General features: G+C 37.0%; 1 protein-coding gene across 3 annotated transcripts in view; it reads left to right on the top strand.

Annotated features, from left to right (window-relative positions):
- The window catches only part of LOC114253176 (uncharacterized), a 74,171-nt gene extending 60,300 nt beyond the window's left edge, over window positions 1-13,871 (top strand). The window contains exons 1-2 of one of the 3 annotated variants that reach the window (XM_028187940.2): window positions 11,699-11,930; window positions 13,713-13,871. In XM_028187940.2, coding sequence (XP_028043741.2) covers window positions 11,767-11,930; window positions 13,713-13,818 — 270 coding nt within the window. In that variant the 5' untranslated portion in view covers window positions 11,699-11,766 and the 3' untranslated portion in view covers window positions 13,819-13,871. Of the gene's footprint in view, window positions 1-11,698; window positions 11,931-13,712 lie in introns of those variants that run through there. The other 2 variants (XR_016324488.1, XR_016324489.1) reach the window with 2 other exon arrangements.
- Window positions 13,872-19,390: the final 5,519 nt, after the last annotated feature.

The following is a 19,390-nucleotide window of genomic DNA, read 5'->3' as shown; positions in this document are numbered from 1 at the left end:
CTTTATTAAACGAGATTTCTCGATACTGTTGCGAAAATATCCAAACGACTTTAGTTATGCAGTTGGGACGAAGTGCATTGGCCGATTCGAATAATATTAAATTTATATATCGCTATACGATAACGCTTAAAGAGATTTGTATGGTATTAACATTTTAAATGAACCTTTTTTGTTTTTTATAGCTTAGATCGGTGGACGAGCTCACAGACCACCGGGTGTTAAGTGGTTACTGGAGCCCATAGACATTTACAAAGTAAATGCGCCACCCACCTTAAGATATAAGTTCTAAGGTCTCAGTATAGTTACATCGGCTGCCCCATCCTTCAAGCTCAAACGCATTACTGTTTCACGGCAGAAATAAGCGGGGTAGTAGTACCTACCCGTGCGGACTCACATGAGGTCCTACCACCAGTAATTACGCAAATTATAATTTTGCGGGTTTGATTTTTATTACACGATGTTATTCCTTCACCGTGAAAGTCGGTCGTGAACATTTGTTAAGTTCGTATTTCATTAGAAAAATTGGTACCCGCCTGCGCGATTCGAACACCGGTGCATCGCTACATACGAATGCACCGAACGTCTTATGTTTTTTTTTATAGCTTAGATGGGTGGACGAGCTCACGTCTTACGTCTTATCCTTTAGGCCACGACGACTTGCAAAACGACTTGAACCTACACTAGTATACTCGTAATATTCTAAATGTCAAAGTTCGTTTGCATGTCTGTTACTGAATCACGCAAGAAAGGCTGAACGGCATTAGGTGGACCTATAGACAAAACATTAATTAATTTCTCGCCGGATTCTCGTTACTATTCTCAGTGGGTCGCGTTTCTGATTTGGTGGTACATTCAACAAAGCATTCTTGTAAGAACTAGTATTGACAAGTCCCCCAGGCTGTGCTCCGTGAGCCCACCTGCAGATCCGCGCGTTGGGAAAGCCTATTAGCCCAACGACAAGTTGGGGAAAAAATAGATAGAAAAACTTCAGAGGTGTCAAGGGACACCCGGATGGAACGAAGTTCCTTTCGATTAATTAGTGAAGGAATTGTAATTTTTTTTTAAAGTTATAATAATAAATTACGGCATTATGAAGAAGAAAAAAACAATACTATGAACTAAATTACTATTGTTGAAACGCTATCTCGAGAAACTGTACTCATTACGCGGACCAATCGGATACGAGCAATGTCACGCGATAAGCGCCTACACGTTGATTGGTCAGAATGACGGATCTAAAAAGTGTCGTGACAACTTTTCGTAAGAATTTTTTCCGTCTAGCCCCCTTTCACAACGCCCGATAAGGAACTTCGTTCCAATTACGCACAACTGGACTAACATATGATATGATATATTTTATGATATTTTATCATGATAAATGACATGACCATGACTTTCCGGGTAATTCCGCTATAATAAACACGTAAGTGCGTTCGCTGATTCGTTAATTCACGTACCAACATTAGTTAATAGACCAAATACAAGAAACACTTTATCAATGTAACGTCTTTCATTCTATATGAATTACAAATTTATCACGGGCTAAGTCGAGGGACACATCTAATATATTGTATTTGTTTATATTCGTATAAAAAATTACAGTTTTCAATGCGAAATTAAACCGTAAAATTAATTTTAATTATATCACATTTGAGTCGTCTATTATCAAAGGTAGCAATCTGTGCATTTGGACAAAAAAAAATTATTGATATGTCAATACAGATTGATTTGAATATAATCGTCTCCTTCAAAGAATACGTTTCATAACCTGCATTAAATAAAGGTTAATGGTTAACCTGTTATTTATCTAAGATGTCGTTCAGAAGAGTTTTGTGACTGCCAATGGAATACAAAGTCAATAATTCGTTTTTCTGATTTACCAATAATTGTCCAAAAGTCACATTGCCGGCTTTGATAATAGTCGACTCATTTAGTAATACATACTTGTGTGTTGTAGGTTTTTGAACTTGCCTATTGTTCACGTAAATCACTGTAATTTCCAATTAATTATGTTCCATATAATCGGAACCTGCAAGTGGTCGCGCTGTGGGAGAAACCCGACAATCATTTCACAATTTACATTGATTTCCAGCTTTCATTGTTTGTAACTTATGTATGATTTTCTTAACGATTATTAACATTTTTATGCTGATACTTTTTTTAGGTGGTAAGAGAATTCTAACTATGAATGTGGAAGGCTTTAAAGGAAGACCTAAGAAGAAACGGATGGGTCTTAAGAAGAAATGGATGGATTGCGTGAAAGACGATATGTGTAAGAGAGGAGTGAGCGAAGAAATTGTATATTATAGAGGAGCATAGAAGGAAAAAACATGTTGCGTCGACCCCAGGAGACTGGGGGAAGGGCAGGAGAATGACGATGATGATACTGATACTTTTTTTAACCTTAATTCCTGAGTAATTGTCTATAGGTTATTGCACAAAGGTCGCTTTTCAAAAGATCAGGTAAAGATTTTGGTAGGCAGCGGCTTGGCTCTGCCCCTGGCATTGCTGACGTCCATGAGCGACGGTAACCACTCACCATCAGGTGGGCCGTATGCTTGTCTGCCTATACGGCAATAAGAAAAAAAAAAGATCAATCGCGCAACAACTGAAATTGCTCCTTTTCGTATTTATAAAGATACTAGCGACCCGCCCTCGCTTCGCTTCGGAAACATTAAAACACACATGAAACCAAAAAATAAAAATAAAAAAAGAATAAAAAAAAGTAGCCTATGTTCATCAGGGACAATGTCGGCTTCTAATGGAAAAAGAATTTTTCAAATCGGTCCAGTAGTTTCGGAGCCTATTCGAAACAAACAAACAAACAAATCTTTCCTCTTTATAATATTAGTATAGACAATTTGAACTCATACACGATTTACCAGTAAACCAATATAAACAGCAAATATTATGTACAGAAAATTGAATATAAACGTCCAAAGAGACAGAGGTTTTTATTTTCCAATATTTAAAATTGTTCAACGTTACTTTTTATACTGTTATCTATATATATATAAATGAATTGCTGTTCGTTAGTCTAGCTAAAACTCGAGAACGGCTGTACCGATTTGGCTAATTTTGGTGTTGAATTATTTGTGGAAGTCCAGAGAAGGTTTAAAAGGTAGATAAATATGAAAATGTTCGGAATTAAATAAAAATAACTAAAATTTTGTTTTTCCTTTGATGTGTCCCCCGTCGGACGGATTCCTTTTGTTTGTTTTAAGTTTATTTTATACAAAAGTGTAGGTCTTTTATTTATCGATATAGGCACTACGAAGTAGTACGAAGTCTGCCGGGTCAACTAGTATATCATAAATAACATATTTACTACTACCACGTCGCATTGTCAACATCAAACTAAAACTACACAGCCAAGTAACGAGAATCTCACAATCATTTAACAAAATGAATAAACAAAAAATGGTATTTCCTTGTGGTCATCAAACCAATGTCGGTGTGTCTTTCCGCGAACGTTGTTATCGGAACATATACTACGAATGGAACATTTTCCAGTATGTATCATTTTTTTAGTGATATAATTAAATATACATTAAAAAAAACCGAATGTCTGTTTGTCCTCTTTGCTCTCGTAAGCCATTCATCTGATTGGAATGAACTTGATACAAATTAGTATTTGTATCGAGTTCAGGTACTCCTAACCAATGCATCAGCCCGATCAATTTCACGCCGGATATTATCAGTGGGTCGCGATTCCGATCCGGTACTAGATTTCCTCGCGAAGCAGCTGCTCTTGAGTTGTTAGGTCTCCTTCGGAGGCGCTCGGGCGGCTGTCCCCAACCCTTCCTGGCTGAGCCTTTGTCCGCACGCTTGTCCTGGTGAAAGGCCACAGAGCCACAAGTAGTCCTTCAATCATAAAAAAATCAATTACTAGTGACGATCCCGGAAAGGTTTCTGTCATAATACCATCAACGTGCGACAGGTGTCGAGCAAGAAGTTTTAAGAAATAAATTTTCGTACAATTAGCTAGCCACAACGGTGTATGAACGGGTGGTCCCAATAATTTATTTGAATCATGCACTTTGAAAATTTTGAATAATTAATTAATTATTTACCTAGAAAAGTTTTATATGTGTACGAGAACAATATAAACGAGACAAGGGCGATTATTATATTTACCGAATATCGTTTCAAAGATACTGACTCCGATCTAGTCTTCTTCTTCTTCTTAGTCGAATACTTCATTGCTGAAGGTCGTGTCCTTGAAAGCCCTTCGTGGCTCTTTGTACCCTCAGCTTTCATTTGCTTCGATTTTCGGCTTCTCTCAGGGCGTTCGTAACAGAGAGTTCAGTGAGCGCAGTTATCTGATCCGACCAACGGTTTGGTGGCCGGCGGGTCTTTTCCCTTCTACCTTACCCACCACAATCAATCTTTCAAGGTTGTCTGGTGGCCGCCGAGCAATATGACCAAAGTAAAAGTAAAAAAGTAAAAAATTCCGATCGAGTATCTCAAGAGAAACCAATATAAGCACCGTTCACTGTTCTCATCGCACTTGTCGGATGAGTTCGTCGTGCAACGTAACCCACTGATATAAACTATCGAGTTTCTCGCCTAATCAATAAAAATAACAAAAACACAACAAACTCAACAGTAACACTAACAAAATAACAAAACTCGTTGGTTTAGCCTAGCTTAGAGAAGATCGGATCGACAGTGCATTTCCAGAGATCTCTTTTACCACGTACTATCCGGCTTTGGAATGAGCTCCCCTCATGGTGGCTCCCGAGCGTTATGACATATCCTTCTTTAAACGAGTCTTGTGGTGAGTATTATACGATAAGCAGCGGCTTGGCTCTTCCCCTAGCATTGCTGACATCCGTAAGCAACGGTAACCACTCACCATCAGGTGGGCCGTATGCACGACTGCTTACGCGGGCACTAAAAAATTAAAAAAAGATGCCACTACGTTGAGTCGTCAGTGTAGAAAGCCAATACCCGCGCGGCTGTTCCTCGAAGGGCGTTCGGTTGTTGGAACCGTCGACTTCCCGGTACGCGTAGCAGTTGGTATGCGTCGCTTTTTATGCAGAAACACGATTAAGATGTTCGGATCTTAAGATACGTCTTCATACTTTGCTCCTTAAGAGTCTGCTCTTCCGGATCAAACAGGAGCCTTGTTGTCGAATAATCATAATCAACATATTAGTTTTACGACTGGCCCACCGCTTGACCTCAAGCCTCCTTGAGTTATATCTTCCATTAAGAGGAACTGTCTCTATTTTTAGTTTCTTTTACTTCATCTGTTTCTGTTATTTTTTTTTTGTTCTGTATACTTGTTAAATGTATACCGAAAAAATAAACATATCATTACTTTTTCGTTTTTTTTTATCTGTATTTTCATAATAATGTCAAAATGATGTCATCATTATATTACCTAACTGTTTTTCTAATCTATAGTAATATATAAATGTACAGTGGTTTTTACGGATGTTCCGCTATAACTACTGAACTATGCATCCGATTGACTTGAAGCTTGGTATCCATGTAGAAAATACATGTACTTAATGGATGGGCTAATGTTTATATGTTTATATATGTAATAATATTAAATATATAAACATAAATATATAAATGTTTACATAATAATGACAATAAATAATAATGTTAATTTTAAATGCCCAGCGAAGCGGGCGAGTACGGCTAGTAATTATATCTAATCATAATGTTGTTAGTCTTTGAGTAACCCGCTAGTACATAGAGCCCTCACGAGCTATCTCCAGTTCAGCTTGTCTTTGGTTTTCTTCTTAACATCAGGCTCTAGCTCTAGGTCAGGCGGACAGTCCTCATCTTACGCTCCACGGTGCGGTGTGTACAGGGCTACCAGGTCTTCTGTCACGCGATTCCCACTCAAAAGCGATCATTGCTGCGTTGACTCCGCGGCACCGTAGACTGTATTCTATTCAACCTAAGGAAGGAATTAGAGTTGGCGACTTCCTTCACACAGTTTCGTAAATACTTTTTTTAATGCCCTTGTAGACGATACGAGGTGTACGAGCATACCTGATGGTGAGTGGTTACAGTCGGTCAAAGACATCAGCAAAGTCAGGGGCAGAGCCAAGCCGCTGCCTACCTTTAATTCATCAATATTCATCCTCCTGCTAACTACAAAATTGTGCGGGACTATGATTTACTATGACTGTTGTTATTAATTAAGAGTCAAAAATGCTAAAGTAATAACAAAATGTTAGCAGAATTTTAACAAAGAACAAAACACTATTAGCTGTTACTTAGTGAGTAAGTTATGGGAAGCCTCACAACTTCCTTATGGATAAGAACGCGCTAAAATTTCAAGTATTTAATAATGTATGCTGAATCTAGATAAAGACGAGACTGGAATTTCTATGCAATGTATATTGATACCTTCATCGTAAATTGAGTATACTCATGTACTATTCTTCTTTTTTTTATTTCATAGCTTAGATGTGTGGACGAACTCACAGCCCACCTGGTGTTAAGTGGTTACCATAGGCGGAGCCCATAGACATCTACAGCGTAAATGCCGCCACTCACCTTCAGAAATAAGTTCTAAGGTCTCAGTATAGTTACAACGGCTGCCCCACCCCTCAAACCGAAACGCATTACTGCTTAACGGCAGAAATAAGCAGGGTGGTGGTACCTACCCACGCGGAGTCACAAGAAGTCCTACCATCAGTAAATACGCAAATTATAATTTTGCCAGTTTGATTTTAATTACACGATGTTATTCCTTCACCGTGGAAGTCAATCGTGAACAATTATTAAGTACGTATTTCATTGTAAAAATTGGTACCTGCCGGCGAGATTCGAACACCGGTGCATCGCTACATACGAATGCACCAAGCGTCTTATCCTTTAGGCCACGACAACTTAAAACTTGACTTTTTTTATTTACAAGATCGTTTCCGTAGTCACCACTCGGCACACCGCCAAAAATGTATGACATAATATTATAAGCCTTCTCATAATAATTGAACTTCGAACCAATCCCGTTTACGAATAGCTTCCAACACAGCCATCTGTCATACAGCAAACGTGTAATGAATTTAAAACAATATACGAGTGGTAAAGACAATTTATGTTTCTCTTGTGGTACTTTGGAGGAGGCAATGCTAAATTGTGTTGGCCGTAAAATTTGACACACCTGGCCTTTTCAAGCTGTCGAAATATACAGTGGATAAAAAACAGTAGTGACATAAATATTCTACGTTTGCTTGTTCGAAAACAGAATGGTTCTTATTTGTATTAAAAGGCTTTAAAATACAAACATTAAAAATTGCCCTAGCCTGTAGATAGGATATAGATAACTCTAGACTATTCCAGCTACGTCCGGACGGGTGATCCATTTCAGCTTTGAAAAGCTATATGAGCGTTACCCTAGCGTGTAGATGAGCTCACGAGGCTCAAACCGGAGGTGTTGCTAACACTAGCCCTAGCAAGAGCAGTGCTTCGCAGGATCATCGTGGCCTACTGAGAAGGTCCGGCGAGAAAATTAGTGAGCTGTGTCTAGACATGAAAAACATCTGCAATGAGCACAGAAATAAATAAAAGTTTTAATGTACTTATATCGTCATTTGTAACATACAAAGTAGAGAAAACTCTTTGATGGTTAAGAAATATTACTAGGTAGATACGTCAATGGCACCACCCACACTAAGACTAGTAGAATTACTGTAAATTGTACAGTATTTACCGAAAATTCACTTTTTGCATTTCAATTTCTATCCCACGTTGTTATTCCTCCACCACAGAAGTCAACATGAGTTAAGTATTAATTCTCCAAGATGAGCTAATTACGTATTTCATCGGATAATGAGCACTGGCACAGTTGCAACCCTGTATAAGCAGACCGGGCGTCTTACTTTAGGCTTTGACGACTTCAAAGGCAATCACGTTTTTTCTTTAAATATCATATTCCGTTTTTTTTACATAAATCGTAACCAATTATGATTCAATTCGAATTCAATTCAATTCAATTTTACTCTCATACTCAATCGTTGGTTTAATAATAATAATATTACTTCACCATAGAATGTTTTGTTATATTTTACAAAAATACTATTTCCGTATTCTTTTTACACTATTTCTTAACACCTATTTTACTAACCTAGCGCGTCAGTTCCGAGTGTGATTTATCAACTATTTCCAAAGAGCGATGATGAAAATTAAAACCTAACCAAATCAAAGTACCATCTGGATACAAGTTATACTCTAGTTGGATAAGTGCTAGGACGAAATGAAATATTCATCTTCACCTTCTTAATGAACATACTGTAAATAATTCAACTACAACGATATCGCGTATTAAAACAATCGGCGAAACACCCGGCTGATACGTGTTACGAATTCATAAATACGTTTCTACAAACCTAACTTTGTAACATGTATGGACATAACCATTTCGGGCTATGGTCAAAAATTAATAATACTGTGGTTTTGTGAACATAAAACCTTAGTAGCTACCGACGTTAATTTTTTAGAAAAATCGTTTATTTCTTGAAATATGGAAAATTAAAACAGCTGATTGAAGTCGGCCATTTTTGTTTGTTATAGTTTTTAATGAGGCTCTATTCTAACCTGACAAAAGATTGAGAATATAACTTAAGATTTTTTTCAGTCTGCCAATAACGGGTTAACACAAAACTTTGATAAGTCAGTTTAAATGAGAACCTTTTGCCTTACCTAAACAGCAACATGAAAAACTCGATAACATACATCGAACCTTATATACATAAGCATCAAACATTTCAGTATATTTTAGTCCAATCTTAGAGTAAACATAAGCAAACTATGTATGTATCCTCTAAGAGTCCAATAGTCTTGTGTCAAAATGTTGAATTGATACATTTGTGAGGTCGCTATCTAAATTAAAAAAGTCTTTAAACGAGTAGCCGTCCCGATTACTATAATTCTGTTCTCTCTAATTTCTTCTAAGCTCTAATTTCTTCACTTTATTTTCATTTTATTGGTCAACACTTTATATGCTAAATGTAATCACTTCACCAGTGAAAGATACAGGAATCTCTGCTGGATTCAGTCTGTGTAGATAGGCTACGGTAATTGTGGGGAAATTTGGGGAAGACCTCTATGTCCAACAGTAGACGTCCGTGGACTAATGATTTATCACTCCAATACTACATAGCTGGTTGGGAAAGAACGAAACCTACTTACTGTGAAATACATAAACATACAAAACGTCCCTATGGGATTTCACATAAAGTATAACATAATTCTGTGTTAGTGCATTGCGAAATGGCAAAATTATTTTAAATTAAAATTAAAAAAATTACCATTTAGTTTATTAATGGACATCGGATGCGTCTATTGACGACTGCGGTTCCCTACGGATATTTAATTTAGACTTCCGCGCGCGAAACAGGATATAGCGGTACAACTGCTGCAATATATTATTTCGTTTATTTCAATCAAGATGAATTAATTCTTTTGTCTCCAAATAATAGGCCGGCATGAAGTTCGGTCCTCTTTTTTGCGTATGCCTCATTCCGTCTCCTGCGAAAGGGAAATGACCTGACAAGGTGAAGCCAACTCCGTTCGTGATAAAGAAATCGTAGGAGCACTCGGTGTCCTCACACCGACGACATCGATTACATCAGAGCATCCTAAATTAGTTCTATCAATATATAGTAACATACTTCCCATGCCATTATCATTTGACAATTAAACTATTTTACGAAAATATATTTCTTCATTTTTTTGATAACCATCGATGTCAGCCCACTTGATGACGAGTGGTCATCGTCGGTTAATGACGTCAGCGTTGCGAGGAGCACAGCCAAATTGATGACTTTTTTTTGTGCCGAAAGTCAGCCTTTGTCGGTACCCGTCCTGATAATAAGATTCCTCCGTGCATCGGGGATTTCCTCTCCGGGAAATTCCCGATGGACGTCGTCTCTAGTGGTACCGTCGGGGACGCACCTTGCGCCGTCTCACGACTGAACCGACAGCCGAATATCGGGCGCCCCCGCACTCAGCAACCGACGGCCCTTATGGGAGCTGAGCGGGGATTTCGCTCTTACGAGCCGAATTTATGTCTACCGTTGAGAGCTCTATTCAAACCTCTTCCTAAGAAATACTTGTGATATACTACGCTCGAAGACCACCAATAATAAAGAAAGAATCATTTATTGCCTTTCACACAGATTTAGATTATTACAGGTAGATAAATGAAAGAAAAGAAGAAAACAAGGGCAAAAGAGCTCTTCAAGGTGAATGCAACGAACAGCGCTCAATTTCAGTCACCTCCGTGGTTTTGTGGGGGATTTAAAACATGTGCCCAGACTTAAAACGTGATATAAACTACAATAAAAATTAGAAGAAAAACAACTTATGAGAAGAGTTCTTTCCAAAGTCGGATGGTACGTGGTAAATAATTGAAAATGTATCTCCAATACCTAATACTTTATAGATGACCCCAAACCAAAAACAAAAATGTAGAAAATAACATTTAATAACTTTTCACTGGAAAACGCTAAATATTAATCATTAATAATAAATTTTCGCTATACGGAGCTATTAAACCGACAAAACAAGCAAAATCCATTACACGGCGTAGGTACGGATAGTAATCCAAAACATAAAATAATATTATAACGGGAAACATAATAATTATCTTCAACACATCATTTCCGGTCGCCATCTGATAAACGACATATCACAAAATGAGCGTGCATCCGGTCTCGCACTTTCCACGTGTAGGCAAATTAATTTGGCAGGTGTCTTCTTTGTGAAGAATATATTCTACACATAATCTCGAAAAAATAGCTATTAAAGTCCACATGATGGTTCAGATCAATGTATTTCGTATAAAAAAAAGAAAACGGTGGTACTTAGTTTCTTTTTTTTTTTATTGCTTATATTGGTGGACGAGCTCACAACCCACCTGGTGTTAAGTGGTTACAGGAGCCCATAGACATCCAGAACGTAAATGCGCCACCCACCTTGAGATATAAGTTCTAAGGTCTCAAGTATAGTTACAACGGCTGCCCCACTCTTCAAACCGAAACGCATTACTGCTTCACGGCAGAAGTAGGCAGGATGGTGGTACCCATCCGCGCGAACTCACAAGAGGTCCTACCACCAGTAATTACGCAAATTATAATTTTGCGGGTTTCATTTTTATTACACGATGTTATTCCTTCACCGTGGAAGTCAATCGTGAACATTTGTTGAGTACATATTTCATTAGAAAAATTGGTACCCGCCGGAGATTCGAACATCGGTGCATCGCTCAACACGAATGCACCGGATGTCTTATCCGTTAGGCCACGACGACTTCAAAACTTAGTAACTTAATATAACTCTACCAAACACAAATTGAGACCTTTTTTACGATTTTAGTGTAGCGGTGTTATTGCCTCATCGTAAAGTATGGACTAGTTTCTTTCAAATGTACTCGGCACGTATTTTCTTAGAGAAATTGGGATTTGGACATCAGCTTTGAACGTAATTACATGATAGTAGCTAATTTGTTTACTTAAGCTCTGCTTATTTGCTTTTGGCACATTTAAAGTAAAACCTTCAGAGATCCTTTTAATGGAACAACAAATATTTATAAAGTAATAAATCTGACATATCACTTCATCTTGCATACGTCTAAAATTTACCAAAACACACCAACAAGTTACAAAATTCAATCAAAAAAATATTTTTTTAATAATTTTAATTTTTTCTTCTGTATCTTGCTGTTGTTAATATCGAAACTGTCCAAGTTTCCGTATTTGAAATCAATTGGAAGTTAAATCGCCGCAATCGGACATGCCTGTACGTAATTGCTGTTTGGGTTGTCAGGGGCCTATGTCTGGCCCGTGCGGTCCCCTGGCCTATAGAATGGATTGCTGCGGTCAAGTTGGTCCCTGTTGCGTGCACGCGAGAGGTGCTTATTGTTCAGCATCGTGTTGGCATTGCGGAGATATGCACGGGTAAATCTTGATTTGTAGTATACCAGATTGACTTCCACGGTGAAGGAATAGCATCGTGTAATAAAAATCAAACCCGCAAAATTATAATTTGCGTAATTACTGGTGGTAGGACCTCTTGTAAGTCCGCGCGGGTGGGTACCACCACCCTGCCTATTTCGGCCGTGAAGCAGTAATGCGCTTCGGTTTGAAGGGTGGGGCAGCCGTTGAGACCTTAGAACTTATATCACAAGGTGGGTGGCGCATTTACGATGTAGATGTCTATGGGCTCCAGTAACCATTTAACACCAGGTGGGCTGTGAGCTCGTCCACGAATCTAAGCAAAATTTTTTTTTTTATCGCAGATTGGCTTTATCTACGAGATGTATACGGCATTTATTTATCATTTAAAGCCTAAAGGTTTCTACCCTAACCTAAAACCCTTTCTAATCTAAAGTGTTTTAAAAAAACTCTAGTTTAGAAAGATTTTTTTAGTCGGAATCGCTCGCCTCTCTGTCTTTCAGTGAAAAGAGAGTTCAGTTTTGTATAGTATAATAATACTGTTTAAAATATTAATTTTAAAAAAGATTAAGGGCTTTAACTGTTATTTTCTTATTGTATCACAGAAAACGCAATTAAGCCTTTTATTGTGAAGTATTTCATATCATTATATAATACCTATGTATAAAGGTTCGGATCGTGGGTCATAATTATTGGCTCGATGTATGAAGATAATATTGAAGAAATTTCAATGTTTAAAATTTTACATAGACATGTTTACATAGCAAACTAACAATTAGTTTTTCTCGATCCACAATATTGTTTAACCTCTCGATACTAGTCAGAATGTTCCGAAGTTGAAATTATATATTTATTGTATTATTATCGGTCCTTGGTGCGTGTACAAATTTTCAAGTTAATCTTTTTATTTATTTATTGCTTAGATGGATTGAAGAGCTCGCAGCCCACCTGGTGTTAAGTGGTTACTGGAGCCCATAGACATCTACAACGTAAATGCGCCACCCATCTCGAAATCGAAGGTATTGAAGTCTGTGAAAAAGACGTTCAAAGATTTCTTTACATACAAACATTCATATGAATATGAAGCCTATAAAAGCGCATTAAAAATACCTCCCATGTCAGCATGTTGGTAGATCTCTTGTTTAATGGGTATGAGGACAATACTGGTAATTTATTGGTGGAATGTAATGCTGGTATTCTGTAATACTTCGTGAATGGCATTTGGCAGTGAACATTTAGCGTTTTTTTTAGAGATATTTTCTAAGCCCGTGGAAGTAATTTTTGCTGATCGTTTATGCACTGTGCTGTATATAATGTCTATGGGCTCAGATACCACTTTACCACCACCAGATGAGCTGTGAACTTGTCCCATCTAAGCAATAAAAAACGAATGAGGGTTGTTTTAATGAGGTTGATATGTACGAGCTCATATAATACAATATATTTTACGCTTGGGGGAGGCCTATGTCCAGCTGTGGACGTCTGTGGGCTGATAAGAAGAAGAAGAAGTTTACAAAGCTGATATCTTATGAGCCTCTTTTCCGTATTCTGCTCTTTAATTAATTAGTAGTAATACATATTGTGGGTACGGGCAGATATTAACATTTTGCAGATTTCTGCGCTGAAACAATCATGAAATGAGAGAGTCGGTACATCTGATAATCAAGACTTCGAACATGCAAAATAAAAATGTCTTTGCTTCTGTGTAATTAAGTTACCTCCAAACATTCCAATGCTCCCAAAGATTGAAAATACTGATTAAATTAAATCCCTAAATGTCTGCAGCTACCGTGGAGGAGTAGCCGGCTCGTACTACAGCTGTGGGCACGGCTGTATCGGAGGGTGCACTGGAGGGCTCTGCGCTTCTTGCTGTGGTCCCTGGTGCGCATAAATAATGTAACGCAAAAGAAATGTGAACCGAGTCAAAATTGAATAAAGTGTATTTTTGAATACGTGGTCTTTTTTTTGTAAATTGAACCGTACTAAGATTTATCGACAATACCAGTGTGTTCAGGCGATCTTCTCAGCGGGTCACGATTCCGATCCGGTAGTAGATTCATTCAAGAAACACCTACTCTTGAGTTGTTAGGTCTCCTTTGGAGGCGCTCGGGTAGCTGTTAGCAAATCCCACTCCTCCTGGTAAAACTAGAAAGGCCTCCGAGCTACCAGTAAATTCTCAAACAAAAAAAAAGTGTTCAGGTGCTGAGCACAAGAAACATGTGCCAGTGTGCTGAATGATGCAAGGTTGCGTAGAAAAGCTGAAACGGAATCTTCATCCAACACTAATCAGCAGCTCACTCAACGATGCGCAGGAGATCCAGATCGCCATACCACCTCGCATGACCTAAATATATTTGAATGTACAGAAAACATCCTGCAATTGCCCCAAAGTTTCGGCAGATTTTGTCCAAATGCATCCTAAAGTGATATGATCAGAGATTTTACATACGCCTCAAGATACAGAATAGAACATCTGCGGGTTGCGACCTAAAAATGAGATTGCATTTGGTCCACAAATATTGGTAAAATCTTATCTTAAACCATATAAAATTCTAGAAATTTTAAAATGAGAAGATTAAGTAAAACAAATCTACAAAATAAGTGCTGTTGGCGGAGATATACATTTTTCTACATTATTGCAACTGAAGCTGGCTAGTGCTGTAATTAACGCAATTACTGTAATAATTCCTGCACCACCTAGTAATTTCTTTAGATTCAAATTGTCTCCGAAACCAAGAGCGTGAAAGCGGCTAATCTTTCGGGGTTTTCCACGCGCTGCGCGACAGTCCATGGGGGCCAATAATTTTGGTTAGACGGCCCAAGAATAAGTTAAAGACGACCAAATAGTGTAACTACGTAATGAATATACCTCTTAAAAACACATTTTGCAGAATTTCAGAATATGATCAAAGCCGTGTCAGAAGCCGTGTGAAATTAACATGATATCAACTACATAATAAAGGATTTATCGTAGAGCCTTGGCACACATTTAACTTAATAAAGAAGTAAAATATAGGATAATATCTTTTATTAAACTTTAACACCAAAACCAACACTTTCACAATGTATATTAGGATACGTTCACTAATGCACATACACCATATTCCACCTCGTCAGCAAGACGCTCCACAGGGGGTACACTGCCCATACTGAGGGCTCGGGCCACAGGGCGGCATTGGCCCACAAGGCTGGCACGAACCAAATGAAGGACATGGGCCGCAGGGGCCGCACGGTCCGCATCGAGACGGACAGGGTCCACAAGGCCCACAGTATGGCTTGCAAAACGACGGGCATGGTCCACAGCACGGGGAACATTTCGGCATGCAAGGCGCGCATGGTCCAAAACACGGTCCGCACGGTCCACATGGGCCGCTACAAGGACCGCAAGGCCCACATGGGCCACAGCTGGGCCCGCATGGTCTAGGGCTCGGGCAAGGGCTCGGACTAGGGCACTGGCCGCACTGCGGAGGATTTTGACTAGGGCTTGGTCCGCAGGGAGCACATCCAGGGTAGCAAGGACCACAGCAAGCCATTTCTTTTCAGTATGATGAAATCTTGAATTCAGTAAAATTTATAAAATCAAAAAAACTAGTCACTGGATAATTTAGAGTAACTTTTTTTCGAAATTTTTGTTATTAATATTATATTATATTTTTTTAAACTGTCCTAGACAATTTTTTCTATAAAAATGAAGATTCCGTCAGTTTAGATATTTACATCGCTTCCCAATTTCGATTTTCTTCTAGAATTTTATTTCGAAATTGATTTTTTCGTATTATTTTCGAAAAATTCTGGCCTGATTGACGACTGATATTCGTAAACTCCTTTAAGTATATGTACGGTAACTATAAAAGAGTTTCTTTTATGAAATTAAATTCTGTGAATTATATTGATTGTATATTGATTGTTTTATATTGAATTTTTGCAAATTGCCGATGTCATAATAAGAATTAATTTTACGGCTCAATTTCGCGTTTTTTATAGTATTATTTACAACATCTTAAATACTGCAATGTTCGTCATTATGGACAACACCCAGCGCTCGAGAATAATGAAAATACCAACGCCTGGTTAAGCCGTAAATATAATTTTAATTATATCTGCCAAGAAAAAATTATTGCCGATGTCTATGCGCGACTGATAACTCACTAAAATAGTTCGTATGCTCGCCTGAATACAAAATACGATTATAAAAAATAGTATATTTTGAATAAGATGTACAAAATATATAAGAAAACATGATTTTCCTGCTAAGTAATCATCAATTTCTCAAAGAAGTCCTCAAGTAATAATGAATATCAAAATATTTGTACAAACAAGTTCAACAAACAAAGCCTTATGAAGCGAAATGGAAATCTTACGATCTACTAAAGTGGACGCCCGCGCGAAATTATTTTGTTCATTCGTGAAAATCGACTTTCAGACACACTGAGACGAAACTGAAATACGTTTTTTTTCAGGACGGTAATCGGCTTCTGGGATGCTATTGTTGCCAGCGTCGAATATTAAATATTCCTAAGCTTTTGTAGACGAAAAATGAAATGGAGTGATACGAAATCTATCTGTATATAATAAATTAAGATAAAATTGAATGAACTCAAATGGAATGAAGCTATTGGAGATGAGATGAAATAATGCCGTAGTAAAATGGTGGAAATCCACTTAGACTTCAGTGGCCTTTTTAAAAAAAAACCCGAGAGGTGACGTAGCGAAACCGAACAGCGTATCGACGCAAATTTTACTTCACAGAATACACGAAACAGAACGCTGTGCTTATTCTTGTTTATTGTTTATTATGAACGGGCTTCAATTTCCATTTCATTTTAGGAACAAATCCCTTGACGCACGAATTGAAAAAAAATGAACTGTCAACTGATAGATGTCGCCACGTAATGTTACGCGAGTGGCTCTCGACTTAACCATAAACGAATGTGCCCTTTATTTACATACTAGCGACCCGCCCTCGCTTCGCTTCGGAAACATTAAAACACACATTAAAACAAACAAAAAATAAATAAAAAATAATTAAAAAAAAGTAGCCTATGTCCCTATATCAGGGACAATGTCGGCTTCTAATGGAAAAATAATTTTTCAAATCGGTCCCGTAGTTTCGGAGCCTATTCGAAACAAACAAACAAACAAATCTTTCCTCTTTATAATATTAGTATAGATGTATTAAGACTAAGCTCCGATGAACTTATTTAAAAAAAAATGATTGATAATTCAATTGAATACTTTTAAATTCACATTCGGATTTTTGTCTACATATATTTTTATTGCATAAATGAGCAGACGATCTCGTATTGACTGGTCACTAAAGTTACGCACTTTGTTATATTAATTGTTGTTGTTGCTTAATATTGTTCGACAGAATATCCACGTGGCCTCTAAATACTAGAGAGTTGAAATATAACTCAATTATTTTTAAATAATTTATTATATCAATGATATTTAAATCAATGCTAAATACAGTCCACCATTTGTAAAAATCTGTGTTCTACAACGAAAACGGATTAAGTATTTGGACACTGAAGAATTTTAATCGAGCGTCTAAACGATTATAACATACTAACGGCACGCTTCAGCTCCGCTCGGGCCTTTAACAAAAAGGACAATGCCCAAAAGTGGGCCAACTTCATGACAAAACTATTTGTACTTGAAAAACTATGCCTTATTTTTTCATGTTGTTTAGTTTATGTATCAACATTTCTTTCACCCTGGCATTGTTTTACAAAAATATAAATTACTTATTTGATAACATCCCAAAACTGAGTGCCATAGTTTTTAAATTCGCCAATAGACAAAGGGAAAATTAGCCCATACAGCCTTATAGTAAACTTATATGCTGACAAACGAAAGAGTTGTCTGTGACTTGAACAACAAATTAAAAAAATTGCTAATGGTTATAATTCACAGACTTTTTAGTTTATTGTTGTTCAATTCAATATTTATGTATTGTAATAATAATTATTACTTAAAACCATGAATTATTTAATATTTTTAGATATTAATGATTCCATTAGTAAAAATCTCAATGGCCTACCATTACTCTATTCTTATTATATATGATCAGAGAGTTTTGGCAGCAACCCGAGTGAAGCGTTACTTGAAGTTTTATTTTATGTTTTTTTAATAGCTTATTGTGATGTATAATATACAAATTGGGTGTTGTTTTGTGTATTAAATGTCAACAATCGTTGTTCACGATTATTGAGGCATTGGAATAAAACTGTGGCTAACATAGCAGTGACTGTTTTTTTTTTTTCAAGATAAAAGGTCTGCGGAAATTCACGCTCACTGAATGTGCTATTCATCAAGTTGACGTTAAAACTCCCAAAAAGCAATAAAAAGAAATACACCGGATTTTAATTAACATAAAAAATATATAAAAAATATAACTATGACAGACTAGGCTGTATAGGCTACGCTCTTTGCCTGCTTGTTGGCGAATTTAAAAACAACAACAACAATATTGTTGCCGGCTTCCGGATTTCATTTCATTTTATTATTATTATTATGAGGATATAATGAGAATAAAATGTACGTAAGGGCTTATTTCTAGCAACATTAACCACAATTAACTTATTTAATACTGTAAATAATGATGAGAGCGATTATTGATTTCGAAGAAAACAATTAACAACTTAATTTTAGCTGCAGAAAAAAACAGATTTCTGTTAAACCTGGGTGAGAATATAAAAATCGTTTTCTGAATATGAAACGATATTTCTTTGTCTATCAAATTAAGTTAAAATCATCATCACCCGACAACTTTTTTTAGGGGCCCAAACGCCCATAGAAAATGGGCATTGTCCTTTCAACGATATTATATATATATATTATTTTAAAATAAAAGAACACTTGTTGCGGCATAACTATAATAGTTAGACATATGCTGTCGCGACACTTTTTGTAAATAATAATGTGTTCTACAAAGTCGTAGTACATTATTTTATTCTATCATCAATAGTTTTCGCAGGGCACGCGAGGAAAAGAATATTTTAGGTATTTTTTTAAGCCTTGACTTACATTATTGGAGTTTTAGTAAGGTACCCTATTTTTTTTTTTCAAAAAAGATTATAAGCCTATGTCGCTCTGGAATAATGTAGCTTCCAAACAGTGAAATAATTTTTCAAATCGGTTTCGGAGCCTATTCAATACAAACAAATCTTTCCTCATTATAATCTCTATATATAAAAATGAATTGCTGTTCGTTAGTCTCGCTAAAACTCGAGAACGGCTAGACCGATTTGCCTAATTTTGGTCTTGAATTATTCGTGGAAGTCCAGAGAAGGTTTAAAAGGTGAATAAATATGAAAATGCTCGGAATTATATAAAAACAAACAATTTTGTTTTTCCTTTGATGTGTCCCCTTGATGTGTCTTTTATTTATCGATTGAGGCACTACGAAGTCTACCGGGTCAGCTAGCTAGTATAAGTTGTTTGATACCCAAATCGTCATT

Source organism: Bombyx mandarina, chromosome 17 (genome assembly GCF_030267445.1).
Source record: "Bombyx mandarina strain Sakado chromosome 17, ASM3026744v2".
In the NCBI taxonomy this organism is placed as follows: domain Eukaryota; kingdom Metazoa; phylum Arthropoda; class Insecta; order Lepidoptera; family Bombycidae; genus Bombyx; species Bombyx mandarina.
The sequence above is the reverse complement of the archived record's forward strand: the minus strand, read 5'-3'. Positions and strand labels throughout refer to the sequence as shown.